General features: G+C 34.0%; 2 protein-coding genes, 1 long non-coding RNA gene and 2 other non-coding genes across 5 annotated transcripts; 1 reads left to right on the top strand and 4 right to left on the bottom strand.

Moving 5' to 3' along the window:
- Positions 1 to 5,739: 5,739 nt before the first annotated feature.
- On the bottom strand, positions 5,740 to 6,240 carry LOC147519776 (E2F-associated phosphoprotein). Its single transcript, XM_086591324.1, has one exon. It carries the CDS (start codon positions 6,238 to 6,240, stop codon positions 5,803 to 5,805), a length of 438 nt encoding a protein of 145 aa, XP_086447450.1. The 3' UTR covers positions 5,740 to 5,802.
- Positions 6,241 to 6,313: 73 nt separating this feature from the next.
- Positions 6,314 to 6,388, bottom strand: LOC147519775 (small nucleolar RNA SNORD18). Its single transcript, XR_015214547.1, has one exon. It is a non-coding gene; the product is annotated as a small nucleolar RNA SNORD18 (small nucleolar RNA).
- A 60-nt stretch (positions 6,389 to 6,448) lies between these two features.
- Positions 6,449 to 6,528, bottom strand: LOC147519774 (small nucleolar RNA Z199). Its single transcript, XR_015214646.1, has one exon. It is a non-coding gene; the product is annotated as a small nucleolar RNA Z199 (small nucleolar RNA).
- Positions 6,529 to 7,307: 779 nt separating this feature from the next.
- Positions 7,308 to 9,666, bottom strand: LOC147519773 (naringenin,2-oxoglutarate 3-dioxygenase-like). Its single transcript, XM_086594884.1, has 3 exons — positions 9,260 to 9,666; positions 7,987 to 8,415; positions 7,308 to 7,866 (listed from the first exon to the last, which is right to left on the bottom strand). The coding sequence occupies exons 1-3, from the start codon at positions 9,629 to 9,631 to the stop codon at positions 7,522 to 7,524; spliced, it is 1,146 nt and encodes a 381-aa protein (XP_086451010.1). The 5' UTR covers positions 9,632 to 9,666; the 3' UTR covers positions 7,308 to 7,521.
- Positions 9,667 to 20,616: 10,950 nt separating this feature from the next.
- LOC147519772 (uncharacterized) lies at positions 20,617 to 22,310 on the top strand. The gene is made up of 3 exons (XR_015214291.1): positions 20,617 to 21,130; positions 21,245 to 21,364; positions 22,135 to 22,310. It is a non-coding gene; the product is annotated as an uncharacterized LOC147519772 (long non-coding RNA).
- The last annotated feature ends 4,479 nt before the right edge of the window (positions 22,311 to 26,789 follow it).

Genomic DNA, 26,789 nt, shown 5'->3' with positions numbered 1-26,789 from the left:
AGGTCTATAAAAGAGGCCTACCCATAGGGGATTTACTCAGGGAAAGAAAGCTACATGGGGACTTTGCATGCCCTTTCTACTGGAGTACCATGGAATCAAATACACATATCTTCTTTGGTTGTGAGTGGATCAGGAGTGTCTGGTTTGGCTCGGACATTGGCATTCGAATGAAAAATGATAGAAATAACAATATCAGAGATTGGGTGGATCAGTTTATGCTGTGGTGCTTGAGTAAAGAGGAGCATACCAACCAAGCTGGAGTGTACTGCTGTGTGATGCTTTACCAGATTTAGGAAGCTCGGAATGAGGCAAAGTTTGAACATAAGATCCCCAGCAGAGCAAGGCTTCTTAGGAAGTGCTCACCCGTCACCCGTCACAGCAAGCTGCTGCAAAGCTTTCAGAGAAGCTCCTCCTAATCCCCTTAACCTTCCTGTTCCAATTAATACGTTAAATATCTTGTTTCCAGTTATCCCCAATAACAGTATTCTGATACACTTTGATGCTGCTTTTCACAGGACCACTAGAGCTGCGAGTGCTGGGTATATGGCATGGAATGATGTTGGTGTCATGGTGAGAGCAGCTGCTAGAAAGTTTTGTGCAACAAGTCCTGAGGAGGCTAAGATGGTAGCTAGTGAAGTGGCAGTTCTGCTGGCGTGTCATCTGGGCAGAGAAAGCTGTGTGATACAAGGAGATTGTGACGAGATAATCCAATCCTATAATGGTGGAGGCTGCAAGTGGAGTTTGAAGGCCATTCATTTTGTTGTAACAAGACTTTGTAGTATTTTAGACTCGGTTAGCTTTAACTGTATTAGTAGGAATGTTAATAGTGATGCTCACCAACTTGCTCAGTGGGCAATGCATCAGGTATCTGTAACAGACCTGCCAAAATGTGTGGTGGAGGAAAACATTGTTCTAATTTGGCTGTAAGTTTCAAACTAATATATGATATGCAAAAAAAAAAAAAAAAACTAGGCGAACCAGGTCGACCAACTCCAAAAAGAAAACTAGGAGGAACAATTACTCTTTGGTTTCAGCCCACCATCACTCTAGTCACCAAATCGTTGAACGAAAGCGGAAGCATGAAAGCGTTTAACTTGGGAAGCTCCCTGTTTTAAACTGTCTTCGGAGCGGCTAAAATATGTACACATAAAAATTATATATATTTGCCAAAAATGAGCTCAAAGTGGATTAGTTAAATAAAACTTAACTACAAAAAGAAGGAAAATGAGTTCTACATATAATGAAAACTAAGTAACTAACACTCATTTTTAAACTTGTGAATGTCGCACATCAATTATGATGGCACTTGCTTATTAGTTGTTACCAAACAAAACTTTATATTTGGGGTAAGGCAATAACCAAAGGGAGCGAGAGCAATAGGGGTACAGGTAGGGTAGGGGACTGTTTGTGTGACTAAGAGCCCACCTATCAAGGTCATTGGACTCCACATTCAGGTCAGTCTAAGACCTCTTCGAATCCCTTATTCAGGATCAGCAATAAAGAAACTCCCTGCCCATAACTTAATTTTATTTTACCATGCTCAAGTACAACATTTTCTTATTAAGGAAAATTGTGTAGTATCTATTATAATAAAACAAAATAGAAAGACAAAGGATAATAGAGATTTTGTGGGGATCTGTGTTCAATCGGAATAGATGTACGCTCTGAATTGTTTTGAAATATTTTTTAGAAAACTTTTAAAGCACATTAATGTGTATAAATACCAATTAAAAGTGGAATAAAAACACAAAATAATTCATAACTATTTAGTTTAATTTGTGAAATGTAAATGTTGTGATAAAAGGTCAAAAATAAAAAATAGCATATGTAAACATTATTAAAGGTTTTGTGGGCTTGGGCCTCTACAAAAATGTTTCAGGCTGTTAATTGATACTTCAAATAATTTTTTTTCAGTTACGTACGTTATTACGTTATTAAACCTGTTGTTCTCAACCCTTCAACTTCTTCTTCTCCGCAAAATAAGCACCCTTGAATAAAGAGAATTAGGTGATGTATTCAATACAATTAAATTTATCCATGTGTCATTTTAAATATTGGGTCTTAATGAAAAAAGGAAAAAATAAGAAAAACAATAAAAGAGCTGCCGATGGTTTTATCTTAATAATCCCCCCTCCCCCGTTTCACACGACCTCCAATAACACCAATGCATAACCATGGCTACGAAACTGAAAAGACTGCTTCATTCATTTCATCATAGATAAAGAGAGGGCCATGATATTCCGTCCAGGCACCAGGTATCAATCATCTTTCTAATTTTTATAGTAACCCTTTAGTTCAAGTCCAATTACTGACGGGGGATTTTATTTATTTTTTGTTTTACTCAACAGGTTACCGTTCTCTACTAATAAATCCCCTCAAGAAGGATTTGGAAAATAAATTTAGTGATTCTTGAGTGAAAGGATTCTGTAAAGGTTAGTTAATGCTTCATTTGTGTCAGGTGATTCTTTTTACAATTCAGTATTATTTTTTTTCACTCAGTTATTTTTGTGTATAAAACGATTTTATTGAGCTCAATTCGTTTAGGAGATTACAACTTGTGTGTTATCTTGAACGATTTACATTTTTCGCACACATGTTGAGAAAACTTAAATCCAAGATTGATTTACACCAAACATGTAATGTAGTTGTTTTCTTACAATTCCATATCATCTAATCAGTTTATTACTCAAATTACTCCTTTTGAGCATTTTGCAGATAAACAAAGTAAAAATTCGCTTCTCAATATGATTTTATTGTTTTTTTATATATATATATATTTTATGTTTGTAATTAGAATATGCTTTATGCCTAATAAAAATTGCCTTTAAGAGGACACCACAACAAATTTAACTCTTAAGAATCAGTTTGCACATATAACTGCTGATCCATTAAGGTGCGTAATGTTGCTTAAACGACCATTGTTCTCTTTTATTTCTCTATTTTAATTTGTTCGTAACATTGTTGTTTTGAGCTATCAATTTGTGGTTTGTACAATACGGAATTGTATGCTCATTATTCGATTGCTAAAGGCCACCATCAACACTACCACATTTTTTTTTATTGGCAAGTATGTTTTTAAACGAGATCAATAATTCATTAATACGGTTGGTATCATCACCAAAATATCTTACCAACCAACTTTGTTACTGCCACATTCATGTAAAACTGTGTTATTACCATAGTTGAGTTGATGAATTCGACTATAACATATGAATTAAATTTCATGTATCGGAATTTACAAGGTGGCACCCCGAAAATTATTTGTGGCTTTTAGGAAATAATAGGGAATAACTCCAATCAAAATGTTCATGAAAACAAACCGGTTCATTTTTTTTTCCAATTGTCTTGATTCATCTTTAAAAAAGTTGAAAAACAAATGTTTTAAAAACAAATGGAAAAAATTAGTTCATCTTGATTTTAGTTTTTTTGATCTTGATGTGGATTGATCTTCTCAGAAGGAACAATTTAGATCTACATTTTTTTTCGGTGGCTACAAAAAGAATAGGAGTCATGGGTGCGTGGAGGCAAATTTGGAGAAGTTAGTATATTTTGTTTGTTAGAAAAATCATTGAAGATGTGATGTTTTTTTGTATATTTTAATCTTATTTCTTTCATTTATTTTTCAAAATTTCTTAGTTACAACCAATAAAATATAACTTAAATGTATCAACAACAACTTATCTTTTATCTTTGCAACTTATCTTTATGCAAAGGGCATTCTTTCATACACTACATGTGTTTGATTCCTTAACTATGGTTAAAAAGGTTATCATTTTAATGGTATGAGATAAATTTTAGCATTCATCTATATTTCTACTTATTCATCTATTGGTTCATGTTTTACTTTCAGGTAATAATAATATTCAATCAAAATAAAATTATTGGTTCATGTATCAGGTATGGTAATAGTTGGGTGTGTGTGTACGTTTTCAAATTTTCATTTTCATTTTTTTTAATCAATAATTATAGCACAATATACATTTTAAAACCAAATGAGGGTTCTTGAGGTTTGTTGCAATTTATAATTCGGATCGGATTGATTTTGAATTTTTCCAAAAAATTTCTTATGGATAAAACTCCCAACCGATTTTATTTTTTTTGATTTTAGGTTTTTCCAGGTTTTTCCGAATAATCATGTGGATGGAATCTTTGTGAATTTTCAAAGAAGGAACTATCAATTATTTTGCTATATTTTTGGAATCAGAAAAACCATGTTGCAAATTTGGTGTAGTTAGTATATTTTCATGTTAGAAAAACACATTGAAGATTCAATGCATATAAGCATAAAATTTTAACTAAAAATCTTTACTTTTATTTTTTCAGATTTTTAATTTTACAACCAATCTTTATACTTAAATGTTGCATAAACAACAACTTATCTTTTATCTTCTTTTTAACTTATTTTATGCAAAGGGCATTTTTGATCTTTACAAAGGGCATTCTTTCATACACTACATGTGTTTGATTCCCAACTGCATAACAAAAAAATATCATTTTTAATATGGTCCTTTGAGTTTTAATTTCTTTTATTCATCTAAAACTAGAAAATCAAATATTAGTTCAAAGATATCAGGTATGGATAATAGTTGGGTGTATATATTTACGCAATTTTCAAATTTTCGGATTTTTAAAATTTTCAAAATCAATCCAATTTTTATAGCAAAATCGGAAAACATTTTAAAACCAAATGAGGACCAATTCGGGAGGTTTTTGAAAAACGAAAAATTGCAAAAAGAGACACCCCTAGTTGTAACAAATTGATCTGTGAAGCTTTGTACATGTAATGTACTAAATCTCTTTTATATTTCATTTTATGACCTCTTAATTGAATTTCATTATTTAAATGTGATATACTCTTTATATATTTTGGGCTCAAAGGGTTTACTCATGGTTGTGTTAATTAAATTGTTTGCTTCTCATTTCCGCATAACATAATGATAATATAATATGAATACCAATTGTTGCAAAGTGCATAGAAAATAATAACGTGATTAAGTTTGCTTCTCAATAGTACCACAATGCCTTTGTGGTTTAGGGCTTTTGGCAAACTTGAGTCTTCTACCAATTCAATATGCATAGAGAACATCAATTAAGTACTATTTGAAATTAAAAATATTAGTGAGACAATAATAAAATGTGTCATCGACAATTTCTCAGCTTGATGTTTCTCGGTTTTTGCATGGGTTACAACATACCGAACTTACAAAATAGACAACAAAAGAAAAGTGACATCCAAACATGTAATTCCAATTCAAAATAATATCACTACAACACAAAAGAAAATAATAGGGGTGCACTACAATTAATCCCACAAACAACATGATAAGCACCTAACAACAAACAAAGCGAATACTTAGTTCCATGGAAAATCTAAGTGTTAATGTGTCATACTGTGAATTTAGCAGCTTACTTAATATCTTGCTACCTACTTTCAATATATATAATTTTTACATTTTAAGGGTTTTCATTAGTGTAGAAATATTGCTGGATTTGAAATAGATTCAGAATGCTTATACAAAATTCGCACTTGACAATGCTCATCCTTAAAACCAAACAATAGAAACAAAATTATTGAAAAAACTTACAAATCTGAGGAAGATCAGAGATTTCAGCATATGATTATCAGTCATGATTTTCAGAACCACAGCACAAGATTGTTATACTCATCATCTCAACCTCAAATTCCATCAGTATAAACACACAAAAAAAACAACATAAAGCTATAAAACTACTAAACAATTGTCCAACAAAAAGTTTCTAGACAAAATATAAACAGAGTTTTACAAAACAGAGGAAATTAATTCACGCCTCACTTGGTAAAACATTAAAAAAATGATAAACCTCATCTCCATCAACAACACCAACTTCAGTAGCACAAACCAAACAACAAAAAGGCTTAAACACTTCACCCATAGAACTCCCACCCAAATCACTCTTCCCTTTCTTTCTCTTTCGACTATTTTCACGCAAAATTTGATTAATCTTAATTTCACAGTTTTCAACAAACACAGCCCTATATTGAGTAACAAATTTTTCATGCCTTTGTGACTCATAACAAAGAGTCGTAAAACAACACGGACAACTTAAAACCACGTCCGAAACATTACGACCTTTTCGTTTCTTATGAACAAATTTTTCATCCTTAGTATCTAGTTCTTCATCATAAAATTCTGGTTTTATGGAATAATCAATTTCATCGTCTGAGGAAATTGTTTTCTGGGAACCAGTTGGTGAATCCATGTAAAATTTTCCTGGAAAAAATATTGTACAGAAAAATATTAATTACTGAAACTAGACTTTTAGATTTAAGAGGAAGATCAGAGGTTGGTTAGGTTTATCAAGTCACGGTTATCAGAAACACGGACCAAATTGTTACTCATCATCTCTTTCCTCATATCCAACTAAAACAAACAATAATAAATAAATAAGTAAATAAAAGAAAATAAAAGATCATCAGAGACTTAAATACATAGTAATCATGAAATAAATCTATCATATTGTTGCAGTTTTTTTTCTCATCACTTGATCTTGTAGTCTAATTTAAGAACTAAAACACATGAGAGATGTAGTGAGACTTACGATTAGGGATTGAATACGACGTTACACGGTTGTTGTGGTTTTTATAGACACATCGAATGGAGAAAGAAAAAAACCCTAGCAAATATTATTGAGGATAAAATAGCGGCCAAGTAAAATCTAGGGTTTTTCCTGCTTTACATCAACAGGCCCAATAACCTCTGGGCCTAAAAGTTAGTTGAAAAATATTCGTGAAATTTTTTGCCTATTCTTTGAGCCGAGCGGTTCGGGCTCGGCTCGAGTTTGTTTGTTTAACTATATGAGACTATATGAGCCGAGTTCGAGCTCAAATTAAAACTCGTGTAATAAATAAGCTTAATGAAGCTCGGTTCGTTTAACTCAAATAGTATATTTACAGTGTAAAATGACCGAGCCACTCGAGTTCGGCTCGAACTCATTTGTTTAACAGCTCGAGCTCAAATTAAAGCTCGTGTAACAAATGAGCTTGATGAAACTCGACTCGTTTAACTAAAATAGTATATTTATAGTGTAAAATGACCGAGCCACTCGAACTCGCTTGTTTAATTATATGAGCCGAGACGCCGAGCTAGAGCTCAATTGAAAACTCATGTAATTAAAACTCAGTTTGGTTAGCTCGAATTCCACTCTATATTCAGGATCGTAATTTCACTTCAGATTCACAATTTCCATGAAAAAGCTTCGGGAAGGGAATATTGCACGTGATAGTAAGCAAGTAATCTTGTATATATGCCATGCACTGGAATATTGGATACAATATAAAAGTTATTTATAAAAAAGATAAGAGATACAAGGTTCTGTGGCATTTATACCCATTTGCCGGATCAACTCTGTCGCAACATTTTTGCTTTAGAGACCAGAAACTGGGAAATTATTAAAGTTTTATTTTAGTAGTGCATCAGCCTTCTTCTTTCTCTTCAATTAATATAAGTAGTAATTTTTATGATTTTAGCTCAAAGCAAATACCTAAGCAAAAATCTCGTTTAAGTCTTTGGCTTCAATTTTCCCCAGTTCTTTCAACTTACCGCTCTCCAGTTTTTCCAACTTAGCTGTCTCCAAATCATCTAACTTTTTCTCCTTGGCCAGTTTTTTAAGCTTGGACAATTCTATGTCTTCACTCATCTTTCTCTTGTACATTTCAACAAAAGTTATGGGCTCTTCTAATATGGACTTTTCACCGTCTCGGATTTTAAGTGGATAGACAATCGCACCAGGAGCTGGGTGCTGGAATGTTGCAATGGATAACCGGCTGTGGTTTGAATTTACCACGGCTTGGTGCTCCGCATTCTTGAACCTCCCATTGCTTAGAAACTGCATCCACAAGTACAGTACGTTGCATAAAAGGTGAACTTTTAAAATGGGTTTGAAACTTTGAATTAAGGTTTCGATCCTGGACTAGAAAATTTGGGCTGGGAGTTAGATCGAACTCACATGACCATGATCGCCTACGTTGACAACAAAGGCTCCTTCAATAGGTTGAACAGTGATCCATGTCTTTCCACCATCTTTAGTTGCTTGAAGCCCACCAACTTGGTCTTGGAGCAAAAGGGTAATCGTTCCTGCATCCGTGTGTCGCTTGAGTCCGAGTGTCAAATCCGGCTGTGGGCATTTGGGGTAAAAGTTAACCACAAGTTTCTGATCCATTTCCGCACAGGCTTTCGTCAAGGCTTCTTTATCAAGACCCATTGCCTCAGACAACACTTCCAATAGTTTGCAGGCCAAGTCCATTAGCTTTTCACTGTACATCTCAGTCACTGCTCTCCATCCCTCTGGCTTATCAGGCCACCTCGAGTAGTCTCGGGTTTGGATCGGGTATGAGAGGTAGATCAACATTTCACGCCAATCCTGTATTGACTCTCCCTATAAAAAATTCATTTGAAACAATTACTCAACTGAAAAACCCTTGCCCAGTATTCACTATCAATACTCAATCTATTATCACTGTTTTTCAAATACGAAGATCGAAACAAATTTGAGCATCATCAACGCATTTCTAAATTTTGTTGTGACACCTCAGTATTTTTTGTGAATCAAAATTGTTAAAAACGAGTCAAGCACCAACACAAAATTTTCAAATTTCTAGTTTTGATTTCGCACGGCAAAAGTTGTCCCGTCTAGACAAAAAGTTTTTATACATGGCAAAAGTTGTCCCATCCAGACAAAAAGTTTTTTATACATGGCAAAAGTTGTCCCGTCCATCATTTCCCTCCATTTATGTGGCGCCAAACCATTCCAACGGTACAAAATCAAGCCATTTGAATTTTTTATTAAAACAAAAAAAAATACTGGACGGCAAAACTTGTCCCGTCCCACTCTTGGACGGGACAACTTATCCCGTGCGAGTCATTTCTACATTTCTAACCAATTTGGTTTCAGATTTGACAATTGTTAAAATAAAAACGATGTTTTGACAATGTGTTGGTGACGAAAATTGTCAAATAAATTGTCAATTGTCACATTAGAAATCGATTATAGCAGCGCGTTAATGATGCTCTTAGTAATCAAATAACTTTGAGGGGTAGCACAATTGGTCCGGCCTTGGGTTTGCTCTCCAATGGTCGCGGGTTTGATTCCCCTCAAGGCCACTGCGCGCCCGACACCCGAATTGTTCCACAAGTTGGCTTTGCAGCTACATACCTAAGAGGGGTTTTATATATTTGAACAATGATTTGAATTGCAAGACTGCAATAAAGAAAAAGCATACCCGAAGATGGCTAGAAACAATAAAACCGCCTTTCTTGCCACCAGACATATCAAATCGAAGCTTCTCTTCTGGTGACAAAGTAAAAAACTGTCTTGCAAGACGAGTCATATCTGATATCAAACTCAAGTCAACACCATGATCAACAACTTGAAAAATTCCCCAGTCTTCACATGCCTCAACAATTTGCTTATATATCTCAGTTCTACAACCTTCGACAGTATCAATGCCAGCTAGTGAAATAACCGGTATTTCGTTACTGAAATCATTATAAGCAACTTTAGGTCGCTCATCTTCACCACGAACAAAACTTGCTCGTAGCGTTTTCTCCGCTGCTAAAGCCGTCAAGGTTGATGGAAAGGTGGAATGAGCCATCACGTATTACGTATGTTGTTCTTTCTTTTGTAGCAATTTTGTTAGAAAGTATGCATGCATAGGGATTGGTTATATAGTATATATATATATATATGTGTGTGTGTGTTTAATGTGAAGGTGTGGACCTGTGGTTGTTGTATCCACTTCGAACTTGACCATATATACAGGTTTATTAAAACTGTTATATTTCATATTGTGTCGAGTTTAATGTCCAATTATCATTATGAGTTTAGCCATTTTTTCTAGATGGTCTATTTTAGTTTGAATTTGAAGATACAGAATAAAAGCACCGGTCACCATTTGGATTAATACCGAGTACAAAATTTCAAATATTTAAGATAGAATAAAATTGTTCTCAATAGCTATCTTAATTTCAAATTTTATTCAAATTTTTTACAAATATTTGAAATTTTGTACAAATCAAAGACCGTACTATTAATACTGAGTAGTTGAGAATGCTCCATGGAAGCCACATCAGCTCCTTTTTTCCTCTAAAGTGGACACCTCAGATTTAAGAAAAGTTCGGCATGAAAAAAAGGAATTATACGCCCTCTTTTTACAATTCTATGCCCTCGCATAAAAAAATAAAAAAACCTTCCCGACTTTTACCAAAAAAAAAAGAAAAACCTAGCTTCTCAATTCATTATCTCCCTCTCTCAACAACAAAACAGAAAGCTCTGACTTTTGCCCCAACCAAAAGAAAAATGGCTTCGTTGATACTCCTTTTCAATTCTCTAGCTTTTTCCAAAAAAAAAAAAAAAAAATGGCAGCGCCTAATCTGAAAGCGGAAACGATGTGTTTGATAGAAAAGAGGGAAACTATAGAGACGGAGATGAATGCCATCATTTCTACTCTCACCCAACCTAGCGGTCCTGGCCTTACTGTAAATCTTCTTGATTTCGAGGTTCATTATTTATTTATTTATTTATTAACCAATCCCACTTCTCCTCAATTAATTAATTAATTACTAATTTTTCTTTTTCTTTCAGGGATTCCCTCGCTCTGATATTGACGTCCATGCAGTTCGTGCTCAGGGTCATCATCTTGTTGGTAATTATTTATTTACTATTTTTTTCTTATGATTTTACCTAAACATCCAAATGGAGAATTGAAACACGCTTACCATAAAGTTTGGCCTTTTGGGTGTGGGATGTGCCAAGTAACCTTAACATAGTTTAAAGTAAATGCTTAGGCACATCACTAGGGGACATACAAGAGGTGAATGCAAATCAATGTGAGAATTTTGTAAAAAATAAGACACTGACTAATTTAGTATGGACATACACTACAACAAACTTTAACAAGTATGATGCCTGTTGGTATTGTGTGGTATAGTAGTTGGAGATAATAGATGATATGTGCTAAACTGAAATTAAGAAAGTGTCTAGAATTTACAAGTCATGGCATTCTTGCGCTATATGGATTGGATTTAAGGTCAGCAAAACTCAACAATCCCAAAGTTGTTTTGCCCTTTCTTCAAATGTCATCTCTTTCAGTTTCTCTTCTCATTCGATATCCAAGCTTTGTTTCTCACCAAAGGTAACTTCATCACAAGTCTGTTTTACTTATTTGTTGAGAATTCGAGTTTAGGATTAATAGCTTCATTGATGTTTGATTAGATAAGTTAGGAAGATTGTAGGAATTGTTGAACAAGTGTAGTGTGTTTTGTATGTTTGGTTAAGTTAATTTGATGGCAACTTCGAAAGTGGAAAACCTTAGAATCTACTCGGGGTTTTGGAAGATTTATGTTGACTGTGTTGGTCTATTTAAGACCAGTTTGATTGCTTTTATTGGTTTGAGATGAGAGATTTCTTTCGTAGTGCTCACTGTGTTGTTGTGAGCAATTGGAGTTTTGATTGAGTTGTATATTGGATTAGCTATTGATATCCAAACTATGTAAGTTTGTTAACTCTGTGTAGTCATTGTTTGCTATCGACTTATAATCAATAGTTGATTTCTTCAATTGCTATCCATTGCCGATTTCTTCAATTGAAACAATGCCATAACATACAATAGCCCTTTCTTCATTCACAATTCCCAATCTATTTTATATATTTGTTAATTGGGTGCTTCAAAAAATGCACTATTTGAATTCAGTCACTTAGATTGATAATTTGGTTAACAGACATATCGATATACACCTTAATGACAATCGAGAGGGTTGTAATGCACTATGTGAATTCAGTCACTCAGATTGATAATTCGGTTAACAGGTATATATCGATATACACCTTAATGACAATTGAGAGGGTTGTATAGTGGGTTTTCCTATAATTTGAGTAAACAAGATATTAATTTATCATTCATTCAGTGGTATTATTAAGATATGTAGTTCAAAAGGTTATTAGTTCAATAGTATCATGTAAGAGGCACCAATTGGATGTAGAGCTTCATTGGGCTAGCATAGTGTGCGACAGAATTACGGTGTATTTCCAATAATTAATAAAAAGGCTTTGGTAGGGGGCATATTGAGAGGTGGGTTGGTGGCACTTCACTAACATAAGAATATGGAGTGGAATGTCCATGCTAGGAACACCATTACATCTCAAATTTTCTATGGTACATTAGACATATACATCCATCATTACTTCAACAGTAGATGCTTTATTTCACTGAAAATTCAGGCAATAATATTATCTTGATTTTGAGTGGATATGAGATATTAAGACGCCTGAATAAAGTGAATTTTTAAATAAACAAGAAGTTTGAATGTTTTAAAATGTTAGATTTCATACATCCTATAGTGCTGCTTTTTCTATCACCATTCTTTTGTCAACAAAGATAACTTCTTCTTTTTGTTTGTCGACAAAGGAAATTCTAATTTTTAATTTTTCGTTAAATTTTGATTTTGTCAACAAGAATACCCAGGTGGACTGGCAACACAAGTAATAAAGTCAATGCTCAATGATGTCAACTGTCTTCACTGCAAACATCGGTGCTTAGTTGGATATGGTGGTGGCTCTGTTGGGTTAGTTTTTCTTTTTCATTAATTAGTATCATTGTATAAAAATTTATTGATGTCTAAAAAGCATTGCATTCTTTACAAGTGATTCAAAGAATTCATCGAGAATGGTCTAGATGCTTCTTCAACTTCCGTCATTGTTATCATCAAAGATAGTAGTAGTCTTAAACTCATTCAAGTATATTCTTTCATTTTGTTTTTGAATATTTTACATTATTTGGAATTGTTTTTGAATGAGGATTTATTTTCTTTTTTGTTTCAAGCTGCATAAAAAAAAAACTTAATTTCGATAATATTCATTGGATTAGTCAATGTATTCTACTATGAAACAACAATTCTATTGTTGATTTGTCTTATTTCTATTTGTGAACATACACCACTTAATATATTGATTTTCTGAACATTTATAAAACATCAAGCTAAGCCAAAATTTATTGTCATCAAGTGAAGGCTACACCTTCCAATTATGGATCATCTTTATCGGTTATTTCTAAAGCAAAAAATAGGTTTACTTATTCTTTGCTTTTATATTTCCTCGATCTTCTCCCACCTTAAGCCTGCAAGGTGATACTTGGCACCAAGGTAAAATTCAAAATTGAAAAATTTCAGTCCATTCTCTATTACTGTTAATGGCTATAGTGATTCCATAACAAATGAATAAATGTAATGATTTTTTCGAATGTTAAATCTCAATTGAGTTGCCTTGCTTATGAATGTTTTTGTTTTTCACTGCTTGGTGTGGGTCAATGATATGCCTTAAAGAAAATTTCAAAAGAGTTTGGTTGAATGGTGCAGCTTGAGTGTAAACTTGCAACAGGCAATGCGATGAAACTATTAGTTAGGAATGCCACAAAAAAAAAAGGGTAGTTTGAATAATACAACATTTCACCACCAAAAACATTATTAGTTAACATTTCTACTAGCAGCCCCCCCTTGATTCAAAATCCTGGATCCACCCCTGAACCTCATTGAATTTCAATCTCCTTTACATGTAATTATTTCCTAAGTTTATGGCCTATTATTTGTGCTTAAATATAAAATGGGTGGTATTACTATGTGTAGGTTGTTAAGGAAGTTCAATGTTTAGGAAATAGATTCACAGTTAAGATGGAGAATCAGTGCTTCTATCAGTTAGTAATGGTGTTCTCCAAAAAAGCCTCATTGAACTTCAATCTCCTTTACCTGTAAGTTATCTTTGAACTCAATTTGTAAGACTTCAATCTCCTTTACTTCAAACTCTAAGGTGAATGATTAATTTAAATAGCTCGCCATTTTTTATAAGTGGATTGATTTGATTGGTAGTACATAGTGTAACTTGGTTAGTTGTACATCTTACTAATTCTAATTGGCTATTTTCAAATTTGAATGGAAAAGAGTTGCTTGAGGTGCAAGAGCATGCCTAATGTCAAGATGCTCCATGATTCACTCAATAATTTTAAAATCATGTATTATTGTGAAAATCTTGAATCAATTACCCAATGATGGTTATGACGGAGAGGAAGCCACCTATTTGAGGAATGATTCTTTGCCACACATTTTTAAGCTTCTACTTTAGGATTTGAACTGTTCGGAATCTTCATCTTTCTAATGCGGTTTCTATAATAGCCCATTGTAGCGATCAAGTTTAGACATTCTATGGTAAAAAAATTATACCATTTCATCAAATTGTTATTTTGTTGGCTCATTTACTTATTGTGTGGACTTGAGATATCACATAAAACTATATAAGCATAATGTTGTGTGAATAGAGTATTAGAATATTTAGTAGAGGCCTAATTATTTTTTTACTAGTAGAATGAGCTTTAATTGACCGTAAGGTTAGGACTGCCCATTGTTTTAATTTCATGGAATTGGGGCAAGGGACGATAACTTCATTACTGTCGATACCAATACTTTGTATGATATCCTTATGGTAAAATTTTCTTTCTTCAAGAATTTATTGTATATCAAGGTTGTGTTAGAGCTTTTGATTCAACGGATGAAATTGATAAAATATAGTAGGCATTATTGTGGACAAATTTGTAGCATTAGGCAAATAATATGTGATACACTTATTGGAACTCAAAGGCACAACTTGATTATCAGTTCCTTTTTTTCCTTTGAAATTAGGGAATGTCCTCCGTAGTGTTGTTTTTTAGATGTAGACTTTCCCACCCGATATTAAATACCAAGTTTGGAAAAACCAATAAACAGTGACATGGAAAATGTAGTTATTTATAGACGTTGCTGGGGATAGAATTCCTCTGGAGCAAGAGCAGTCTCATATTCATCACAATTGTAGAGAACTTGCTGATTGACTTCTTGGGACTTGCCACACACAAAAACTACACTTTAATTTGTATATTTTTTTTTATCATCTAATGACTGATTGACAATTAGGTGAGGTAATTTCATAAAAATAAAAAGCAATCAGGTGAGGCACAAATTATTAGCACTTATATGTGCAACAATTATCAATAGCTATTTGCATCTCATATTCTTTTGGTTCTATTTCATTCCTTGCAAAGATATCAGCTGATGGGACTGATCGGTTTTCACATCTTCTCGATATTCTGCAATTCTAAGGTTTATTTGGAATCTGTGTTGGTGAATTTTGCTTTAGATATTGGTACGGTAGATAGTCATATCTGAAACTTGCATAAATAGTTGGATAAGCTGTAGTTCTTCTGAATAGTAAGCTGTGAATTTATGTGCCTGATCAAAGGACACTTGCTGAATGCTCCTTATATATAATGCTCTTCTTCCCTTAGTTTTGGTAGTAATATGGTAGCTTGGGTTGATCGTTTTACTCTATTTTATGAAGGATGCAGATTATCTGAACATCAAGAGCATGCTTGATATAGGAATCTAGAGGGTGCCTGACATAATCACGGGAAGGTAACCCGAATATGTGTTAATAGTTTTCAGAATTAGCTATAATGGTCGTCGACAAGTACATTCAGCTCATCTTTAAGGGATTTAAAGCCCCTAATGTGAATAAATATCACGGCCATCCTTGCTTTGGACCCAAAATAAGGGGTTTTCATTAATATCGCTGGATATCATTGGAAGGAAAAGATCAGTGTCAAGGTTGGGATCCAAGAGAATGAAGGTGTAGTTGGGTTAGCTGGAGCAACCTCATGTCACCATGAGTCATGAAAGTTAAGCACGAGAAAGGTTTTGTGGATTGGAAATTTCACTCCTTGGTGATCAAAAAAGCTCTTGATCCTCTTGAACTTCAAAACCAAAATTGCAAAACAGGTGTATTAATGGTTGATGCCTAACAATCTTTTTATTCTTCTTTTATCAAATATGGACTTGATTTATTTTATAGAAATAACTGTCTAACTATATTTTTTTTTGTGTGCAAGTCTTCATCAATGTTCCATAGTGGTGCCTTGCATCAAGTAGGACAGTTAGTCCCTTCTTGACTATTAGGACCAAGAACAAGTTTTCTAAGGAGGGCCCTCAATACCCTTTTCAAGTTAGTCCCGAATTGATTTTGCTTCATGTTCTTTGTTTATTTGATTTTAATATGGTGGTTTCTAGATTTTTTAATGTTTTGATTGATGACGTCTTTATGTTATGTATTTGGCTATAGATACATTACTCTTTAGCACGACTTTAGTATGGTGGTTTGAACAAAGAGGGTGATCAAGAACTTAGTAAAGGTGATGCAGTTAGTGAGGTTAGTACTTTCCTTGGCCCTTTTTTCTTCTTTGCCAATCCAGCCCAACTATTTTATTTATGAAAATTATTTGTTGGGTTTAGGAAAAGTTGTCTCATATATTCCGACACTTTTTTGAAAACTCATACTCTCATCTAGAGATTATGTAGGTTGTAGTGTGGTACTACTTTAGAAAACGATTCGAGAGTATTACATAGTAGAGCTGGGAAGCGGATTGCATGTTCAGTGTGCACTATGGCAAGTCCAGTACCAGAAGGAGTTAAGAGCATATATGGAGCCATCACCCATTGATGAGATCCTAGGATTTTTGTTTGCCAATTGCAATGTGGGTGGGACTGGAAGGGTATGGCTTGGTCGAGCATGGATTTGTGTATCACAACTCATTTAGAAAACCAATGGATTTAAAGCTTTTAATATGATCAACTATTAAGTAGCTATCCACCCTATCCTCACCCAATGTAATAATGCCTAAGAGGAGATGATACAAAAAATACGGTGAAAACATAAGCATTTCACAAAATTGCTCGCGGATATGATGCACAAAGAGCAAACGGTAGACATATACAATAATGTCAAAAGGGTGATAGGTTCGGTAGCCTTTTCATATCATGTAGTCTTTGATGAAATAGAAGAATATACTTCCTTTTTTATGCATTCCTTTCTAAGTCTTCATTGAATACCTACTGCTCATATTAGTTGTTTGTTTATGTATCTTGCTTGATAATTTAGCCCCCATTTGGTGCTATATATTTTAGTAGAACTACTATGTTAATTTTTATTTCTTAAAACTTAATCCTTTATTCTTTTCATTGGGTGTCCTTCTTGACATCATTCATTTTTTTGTATAATTAGGATACACTTAACCCTAATGTTTCCTTGATAATTTATTCAAAAGAAATTTGATTTTTGATGGGAGCAGAGAAACAATAACAATTTATTTCCGAGTTTCATGAAACCTCAACTTCTTTGACAAAGAATGTTGTTACATAGAGCTCTTCTTTAATAGTGGTTGGATTTCAATTTGAACATTTTAATTTCTACTATAGTACTTGGTTGTGCCATACTATATAGATATTGTATGTTCACATCATCACATGTGGCAACGACTCGATTTCTTTACTAGGCACAAAAAGGCCTTGCAAGATCTTACATGTAATACATTATAGGGTTAGCTAGACTTACCCCCATTAATAGTTGCAATTAGTGTTACCCCCATTTTCAAAAAATATTAGTTTTTTTTTCCAATTGCAAGATCCAACGGCTACGAGATGATTTTTTTTTTCAGATGAAGAAATCTGACCGTTGGTTCTTACAAATGGGGGGGGAGGGGTAAGTCTATCTAACCCTACATTATATTGGTTAGGCGTGCTGTAGCTTATTTTTCAGCATAGAATTTTTTTCTTCTCTTTGAATACATGATAGAAAGAATACATAATTCTTGGATGCTTGGCCCAGTTTGAACTATATGAAACCTCCAATATATTACCCGTTTATATCGATTTGCAGGCACATAAACATTCAATATGTACAGGACTATCAATAACTTGATCCAACATGGTTACATTTTCACAAGTCTAACATGTTTATTACTCTTGGAATTTGATTAAAGTAAATTCTTGGTCATATACTGCTTTAATATGTTGCAACATAAGTTATGGGGATTTTTTGCTATGGTTAGAGCTACAACACTTGATATTGCATTCTTTGAGGAGAAAGAAGTTAATGTCCACACTAACTACTCTCTTGGAGTTCAAATTGAGTGGTTCAAACAACTCTTGCTTTCTCTTTGTGCTTGACCTTCCTGTAAGTCAAACAACTTAGAACTTTTTTTTTCCATCATTCCTTAACAAGTAAACAGGCCGGTTGATAGAGTTGTTAACTGAATTCGTTATGCCGTTAAGCATATGTCCAATAGAGATAACGAAGAAGATGATGCTAAAATGTTCTTATCATGAATTAGTCTTTATGATCTATATGACAACTTGAATAGTCATATATAGAATGGTTGAATGGGGTTGAATCTTATTTGTATAATGAAACCAGTAAGCACAAACGATATATTACACAATGAACAACTTCAATTGGTCTTGATGTCCCTATATTTTGTATGTCTACTTGATAGAAAGAATTTTCCACTGTAGCGTATATATGAAATGGTGTACAATAGGCCTTATGAATCCAACATTATAACTAGAACCTTAGTAAAGAGGCTTATTGCAGATTTAAGATGCTGATCATAGTGAAAATCATTTAAAGAGGCACATTGCCCATCAATCAATGAGCTTGAAGTTCAGGGCTTTTTTTTTGTATGAATTTGACTATCCCAGTAACGTCAACTTTTGTAGTGTATGGTGTAATACTTGTTGTAACTTAGAATGCCTGTTTAGATGTTTGGTGAAGACTTGAATTGCTTAATATCTTTGTAACTACACTTGCATTTATAAAGAATTATTTTACTTTTTTGGGTGATTGTCTCAAATCATACATACCTTGGTCTGACAATAGCACATGTGAAGAGTCACTTATAGGTGAAATTATTGGAAGGAACCTTCTTTGATTTCAAATGGATATATCATTTTTTGTTGGGTTGTCTTAATTATTTGATAAGTGGTTTTCTAGGAAAATTCTTATCAGCTCAATGTAATTCATCCCTGTGTTGAAGCAATCACATGGAAAAAAACATCACCTTAGTGTACATGCAAAGGTCAACAACATAACACCTATAGTAAGGTGTAAACTTTTACATTATCAGAACTATGGATGTCATGGCCGATCTTCAACTGGCCTAGATTGTATATTGTATTAGAGGAACATCTTCACTCATTTGATTTGACAGGTTCCAATTAGTAGCATCGTTCTGTAGACCTAATAGGTTCTTTCCCCATAGATGACGACGATCAGAAAGTGATCCAAAGGTGTGTCGATACCTTCTCCATTCCCTTGACAAGCTCTTGGGCTCAGACACAGGCGAAATGGTTGCATCATCTGATACAAGATAAATGAAGTCAATAATTCAGGCTGTTGCACTACACCATAATAGGATATTTGCAATGCGAACCTTTTTTGTTTTGCAACGGTTATTTACCGTTAGAAAGTTACCAACGCTATATAAGCGTTAACAATGTTATAAAGAGTTGCTTTATTTCGGTGAATTTAAGGAATTAATTGCCAACGCTTAAAAATCGTGTGAGAAGTGTTGCAAATTAAAAACTTGAAATATAAAACATAACTTTACTCTCTCTCCTCTCTCTCTCTCTCACCGCCGCTACGCTCTCTCTCTCTCTCACCGCCGCTACGCTCTCTCTGCCCTAACTCTATTTGCTCGGTCTGACTCTATGTGCTCGGTCGATATTTTAGTGATAAAGGAAATGAATTTGGCTTGTTTTCATCATTTTTGAGGTTTTCTTCATATATAAGTTGTAGATTTGAAAAAAAAAAATAGTACTAATCTGATTTTTCACTTCGAATTTTACTAGATCTAACAATTAACATCTCTCTGTTTGTTGAAACAGACTCGAAACTTGCTTCGTATATCAATATAGTCTCCTCCTTGCGTCGAACTGCTTTTAACTGAGGTTTTATTATTTTAACTTTTCATTTAATTTTCTCATGTTTTGAGTATTATATAACAAATCACTAGTGCCTGTCTTTATTTACTACTAGAGATTGGTGTAAGGATCTGGCCTGATGTTGTTTGTTGCATTAATAAGCCCAACTTAGGAGAAACCCATCTCTTTGGGGAAGAAAATAGGGTATTGTGTTCATCATGGCTTCATTCAGCTGGATTCTTTAACTCCACAAAGACCTCGTTTTTACTCGCAAGGATTGGATTTCAACATTAATGTATGCCCGAACTTCACATTTATTAATTCAATAGTCATTAATAAATTCTCGTTGCTTTGAGAATTTGATAGTCCAACCTTTCTTGGTTGGCTTGCAGGTTGCAGCAGTAAGGTGCATGATGAGACCAAAAGACTTTGCGCCAATAAGTAGAAGACCCATGTTGGGCTAGAATACATCACATAAGGCAACTTTAATTTTGGACTGACGAGGTGAGAGCTTCTATTGTGACATCTCAAACTTCTTTCAAACAGGAAACACATGAGAAACTGCTCCATTCTGTGGGTTCCCCTGAAAAATGGATATTGTTTGTTTGTCCAAATCAATCACCGTTGTACACAGTGTGTAGAGTGTTGGACCTAAAATTTTTTGGCATTTATAAGAGTTTGTAAGAAGCTTACTCTTAAGTGCTTATGTGGAGAAAGGGTCTTTAGAAAATGATAATCTATGATTAGAGTTAGATTAGAAAGGTAATTTGTTTCAGAAATGCACCCATAGCTAGTGGGAAACATTTTACCAGCCATTGTGAGAGTAAAATGTTACCTTCCATGTAGATGGGATATTGCTTGTCGTTTGTATCTCCAAGTAATGAAAGAAAATTGGCCTCAGATTTTTTAGGTAGCTGGGCTGCTCTTCTTTGCCTGTTCATAGAGTTCTCGTCTTGTATCTTTCAGGAAACAATACCCGTGGTTAAAATAAAAATTCAATTCTATGTTTGTCCATGATTAATTTTCTACTTATACATGAAAAATATTGCTTACCTGTTGCACTTGAAGGTGGAGATACATGTTTGCATGGTAGTAAGGCCAGATCCTTACTACTAGAGATTGAACTAACTTTACTGTAGAGTCCATTCATTTCGATGGAGGGTTTACTTTGCTTAAGATATTTCTCTCTGTCCATCCAAACACATTTGTACCTTGTGATTATCTTGGGGAATCTAGTAGTGCGTTTGTTTTGTAGGGTCAAGTAAGTACACAAGACGTTTTTTCTTTTTCTAATTCAGACTTAGTTCCTGGAAAATATGAAGGTGCTTCTCAGTTTCCATTCTATTTGTTTGTTACCTTAGATTCTTTTTGGATTTGTTAGGTTTCGATGGATTGGATGATTGACTGTGGAATCTTATTTTGTGTGTATTGAGTAGGAGGATTGAAACTATGGGAAGGTTCACTTGATCTGGTCAAGCAACTCCGCTTGCAGATTCGGCAGGGACAATTATCTCTTCGTGGAAAGCGTGTTTTAGAGGTGGGATGTCTATGCTCAGGTGAAAATCAACAATTTTGCCAATATGCAACCATGATTATCTTAACTATTTTTGTGTTTGTGTCTAGTTATATGCTTGAGTTAGTTTTTGTAAAATGTACACAAGATGCTTAGCAATTGAGATATTATTGAGCTAGTATATTTTTGCCACTTCCATTTCCAATCACTTTTCTTGGTGAACACATTTTTTTTTCCTTTTACAAAAAGTGATGTGGTACAGAAACAAATTTCTTGTTTGCTTTTAATCTTCATCCGATCCTATTGACAACACTTATTCTGTTGATGCCTAAGTAGTGTACAATATTTAGTTATAGATTTGCTGATAATACTTCATTGATAAATCAGTTCCTGCACTAGGTATAACTTCCTTTCACTCAGATTTACTTATGGATCATGTTGCTTAGATTAAATACGTATGTATTCCTTGTGCATGGAAAAGAGATAAATCCTCATTTACACTCCCCACATTAAGAAAAAAAAAAACTTCCTTTTCATCTTTCCATTCACACTTCTCCTCATTATCCTCTACATTTTCTTCATTCCATCTTCAAACACTAATAATAATATATATAAAAACTCTCCAACAATTTTATTTTTCACTCCATGCATTAAATATCCAACCATTTGATTGTTTAAATTGTCCACAGTCACATCCTATAATAGCTAACCTCATCGAAGGGGGTAAAGTATCCTTTTTTATATTCATTATCCTATAAGGTAGCTAAGTGTCCTTTCAAGTTAATAAGCAGTATTTTGACATTGAATTTTCAGGAAATAAATGGAATTATGGAGTTGCACTAAGGAGTGTATGGTCGACTTGTTTTTTATCATTTGTAATGAGTGAAGCCATCACCTATGCCTGTGCCTGGTAGCTGGAAATTGAAGGAGATATTTGCACTTGGTATTGCAATTGGAAGGTACTTGGAATTGGAATTTATGACAGTGGATGTGTGGATTTTTGTACCTTTCGATCAATCCACGAGTGATTTTCTCTTGTTTAAGACTATTGTACAAAAGTATAACCACTAAAAAATCTTTCAATGTTGTTAAGTTATATGGTTCAATGAGTATCATTTTTTTTCCAGCATTATGCTCGTCTATGCTATCGATTTACTTGTAAAATGTGTGAATGTGGTTCATGGATCAGTAGCTAAAATCGAATGTCAAATTTTTATATTTGTATGTATATAGAGTCAGGAAGGACAAGCTTTTGCAAATTCACGAAGCCCCAAAATAAATGAGGTGCGGAAGAAAAAATTGTTATGGTGAACTGATCAGCAACGGTTTATAAATGTTACAAACAATTTTTAAATTAATTTTTTTTTAAAATTAACTAATAACTTTGCAACGGTTAAGAACCGTTGCAAAAGTTTTAAATTTGTGTACGCAGTTGTTATAAAAAGCGTTACAAATCATTATTGCAACGGTTAATAACCGTTTAGAATTTCTGTTTGCAACGCTTATTAACCGTTGCAAACATTTCCAACACTTTACCCACGCTATATTTGCAGCGCTGAAAAAGCATTGCGAAAATTATTAGCAACGGTTTTTGCCATTGCAAATAGCTTGTTATGGTATAGTGTTGCTTTCACCAAAAGTGTTATCCCTATTGGCAAAGAAGCCATCACCAGTTTGTTGCCTAGACTAGAAATTGCATTGTGTGATATGCAGAACTACTATAAAGTTTATTACAAGATCTATAATTTTGTATGAATATTGATGAAGAATGTTAAGAGACATGATACTTGCTGATCTCCAGAATTTAAGCATCTACGAAATCAAATTTTATTTACATTATCAGTATTTTAATTTATATATGATGGCAGGGAGTGTTGTGCAAGTGTGAAATGTCGATATAGGTAAGAAATCGGTTAGCCGACGTTACAAAATTTGTTTTGATGGGATTGTATATATTTGGTTCGCGTGGTGTATAGATATGTTTTGGTTTTCAAGCTAGGTAAAGTTATATATAACTTGGAAGGGTTGATATATGGATATTAGGTTATTTTGATTTTCCTGTTATGACAGGTTTGGTATATTAAATGTTGATAATACAAAGGAAACTATGCCGGATTTTTTTTTTTTGTTGTAGAAAAAAAAATATATGATGGCATATCGTTAATTTTAAATTATTATATTGAACATAGTTTTATCAACGTCTCGAAATCTTTATTTGATTTTGGGGTGTTACACATGCCATGATCCTTGTATTTTTTTAGTTGTCTTTTCATGTATAAGAAGATATATTATGTTGACTACCTTTTTACATCTGTGAAGCACACATTTACAATCTTAGATTTCTTGCATTTAGTCTGTGCTTTAATCATGTTAGAATTCAAACCTTCTTTTAATTTAAGAGGATAAATAAGGGACATGGGGTTCGGTTGGGTCATGGTCTAAATGTATCAGGGGTGACCAACTACGGGTCAGAAGTTAAAGCAATCCTTGAGTCTTTGTTATTAAAAACATGATATTCTAAAAGTAGACGTTTATAGCAGCATGTTACATGTTATTGGTAACATCATGCATTATGGTTGCTGAGAGTGCTTAATGTGCATAAGTTGAACCTTTGATATATCATGTATCTCATGTATATCCAAGTCATAACTTAAATGATTAATTGTAGCATTAACTTCTTATATATAGTATGAGGTGGCTACCAAGGTCTTCATTCTGAGATGTGTGTGTCACAGTTCATGAGAGTCACACTATCACAATTCACAAGCATGTATGTTTCCTCTCTACAGAGAATCCATTGGGAAGGGGAACTTAAAAATAGAGGAGAGGGAAAACTTTAGTGAGATGAGAAGGCATATATCTCAAGATGCTAAGGATTTATTGTTAGAGAGAAGCTCTTAATAAACATATATTAATTGCTGCAACATAGTTTTTTTTTGTAAAGGTTTTTGAAACTTGACTATTAGACTATGGTTCTTAGTAGTTGAAATATTTTTGAAGGCATGCATCTCTTTTTGAAGCTGCACCAAATAAACACCAAATAAACTGCATAATCACTAAGAGATGCATGCCTTACTTGACCAAATAAGTATGCAATAAGACAATATGGTGCAAATAAGAGATGCATGCCTTCAAAAATATTTCAACTACTAAGGCTGAGTCCAATGGTGCATCCACCCTCTATCTCCATTCCACCAAAAAATAGTGTTTTGAGGGTGGGGAGTCAATTTTGGTGTCCAATGATTCGGACCATTCTACGCCATTTCAAGTGGCACCGTTTGGGTTGGTGGGGACACAAAATAATTTTGGTCATAATTAGTTTCTGACTTGGTGGGGACGCAAAACAATTGACTCCATTCCACGCCACTTCAAGTGCCGCCGTTTAGGTTTTTACAAACCACGTCATTTCAAGTGGCGTGGAATGCACTCTCTATTCCTCAATAACGTTCTCTATATATGAAGAGTTATATTGAGATAGGGAGAAAAACCACCACCACTCCCTCCGTTTTTGAGGGAATAATGGGGAGTCATTGCACCCAACCTAAGAACTTATTTCTGAATTGTATTTGCATAATCACTTCTGAAATAAGATATGCATGCCTTTTGAAATATTTCTGAAGTGATTATGCAAATATTTCTAAAATAAGTATTATGCAATAAGTATGTGCAAATATTAAATCTCTAAAATTTGTCTGAACTGGATGATCTTTGAAGTACTTGACAACCAATAGAAAAAAAAATATATACCAAGTTGACAATGTTTTTTTTGTGTGTATTTGGGAGGGAGAGACCCTAATTTCCCATCTTTGTGTGTGTGTGTGTGTGTGTGTGTGTGTGTGTGTGTGTGTAATTAGCTCATCTAGGGGGAGGGGGTACTAGTAATGAGAGAACTTATGTGAACATTGGCGCCCCTTGTGAATTTTCACAAACATGTAAGAGATAACCTGAGGTGAAACTATTAGTGTTAACCTTACTACTATATATATAACTAGGTATTGCCCATGTCGAAGACACGGATGATATTACCAACTTTCTCTACACTATATATACCTCATCCGTATATTAGAATCACCTCCCAGCTGAAATACTTTCTATAATTTTTAGATATTGTTTTATAATTTGTTTGGGGGCTAAAGTCTGAAAAAAGAAGAACTGGTGTAGACAAATTTGTTTCTATAATAAGAACTGTGAAATATAATATTAATACCACCAATTCCAATCATTTGTACACATTTACATACACAATTAGAAAGTGCTATTATCAATTATATTAAACTAAAATCAGTAGAAAGAACATATGTTATTCTTGATCAATGTAATAAATCTATTCCAAAGATGTAAGAATGAGGCTACATCCAAGATTCCACTCCCTTAAAACAATTAGGCGAGTACATAGTCATTATGAGTATATAACTTTTATACAAATTTAGCCTAAGATTGTAACAATAAGTTGTCATTCCGAAAAGCAGGCAACAAAAGATGTTTCATGGTATCTATGTAAAAGTGTAATATTCCTACTTGCAATGTCTTTCTATCTGGCCCTCCCCCTCAATTGTAGCACCCATGAAGCTATATATATGCAGTGACTAAGTTTGAACACACTTTTTCATACCACCTATTCTTCAACACTGGTAAAGTTTCAAATTGAGAACTTTGGTTTACATATTCTTCTGCTAAAGAAAAGATATTTCATTCCATTCAATCAATTTACACCACTGGAAAAGGAATGAAGAAAGACCTTTAACACTTGATGTTTGCCATACAATCAATACTTTTTCTTTTTTCTTTTACTTTTGGCAAAACTCAAGCTGTGGTGAAATGAAAATCCCTACTATAAGGGCATCTCCAATGGGGGTGTAAACCGTATAAAGTGGAAATTTTACACCCCAAATATAAAAAAACTCTCTCCAATGGGGGTGCTATACCGTAGGTAATAGTGTCTTAGCTAATAGAGAGGGTGGGGAATTCCCCCTCTCGCTATTAGTTAATAAAAAGCCCGGGCGACACTCGAACTGACGTCTGAGTGAAATAATTTTCGGATGTTACTTGGAGTAACGTCCCTTTCTAATTCTAAAGTAATTTTTTAACTCGGACGTCATTAAACTGGGACGTCACTTAAAGTGACGTCCGAGTTTAAAATCTATTTTTTTTTTACACTTCTCCATTGGAGAGTATAGAGTGTGGATATTTATAAGCTATACAATAGTATACAATTAGAGGTGTAAAATCCTAATGGCACCTACGTGGAGCCTAGGTGGAGGTGTAATTTTACACCCCCCATTGGAGATGCCCTAAGAAAACACAATGAATAAGTTTGTTTTATCAAATATCATGTCTTGAGTATCATTTCTAAATTGAGTTGCAATTTTATCCGAGAAAAGGATATGCAAACACCATCGGTTTGTCTCAACTCCGGCAAGTAGATGCTAACCGCTAAGGTATCAACCACCTTGTTAGCTTCTCTGTGA

Source organism: Coptis chinensis, chromosome 2 (assembly GCF_015680905.1).
Source record: "Coptis chinensis isolate HL-2020 chromosome 2, ASM1568090v1, whole genome shotgun sequence".
NCBI classification, from domain to species: domain Eukaryota; kingdom Viridiplantae; phylum Streptophyta; class Magnoliopsida; order Ranunculales; family Ranunculaceae; genus Coptis; species Coptis chinensis.
This window is presented reverse-complemented; position numbering and strand designations above follow the sequence as displayed.

Excerpts from the sequence above, each read along its gene's own strand:
- LOC147519776 (XM_086591324.1), bottom strand. The coding sequence starts at position 6,240 with ATGGATTCACCAACTGGTTCCCAGAAAACAATTTCCTCAGACGATGAA.
- LOC147519773 (XM_086594884.1), bottom strand. The coding sequence starts at position 9,631 with ATGGCTCATTCCACCTTTCCATCAACCTTGACGGCTTTAGCAGCGGAG. Across the intron at positions 8,416-9,259 it reads TTGTTTCTAGCCATCTTCGG|GGAGAGTCAATACAGGATTG; the intron begins GTATGCTTTTTC and ends AATTTTTTATAG. Across the intron at positions 7,867-7,986 it reads ACGTAGGCGATCATGGTCAT|TTTCTAAGCAATGGGAGGTT; the intron begins GTGAGTTCGATC and ends TTGTGGATGCAG.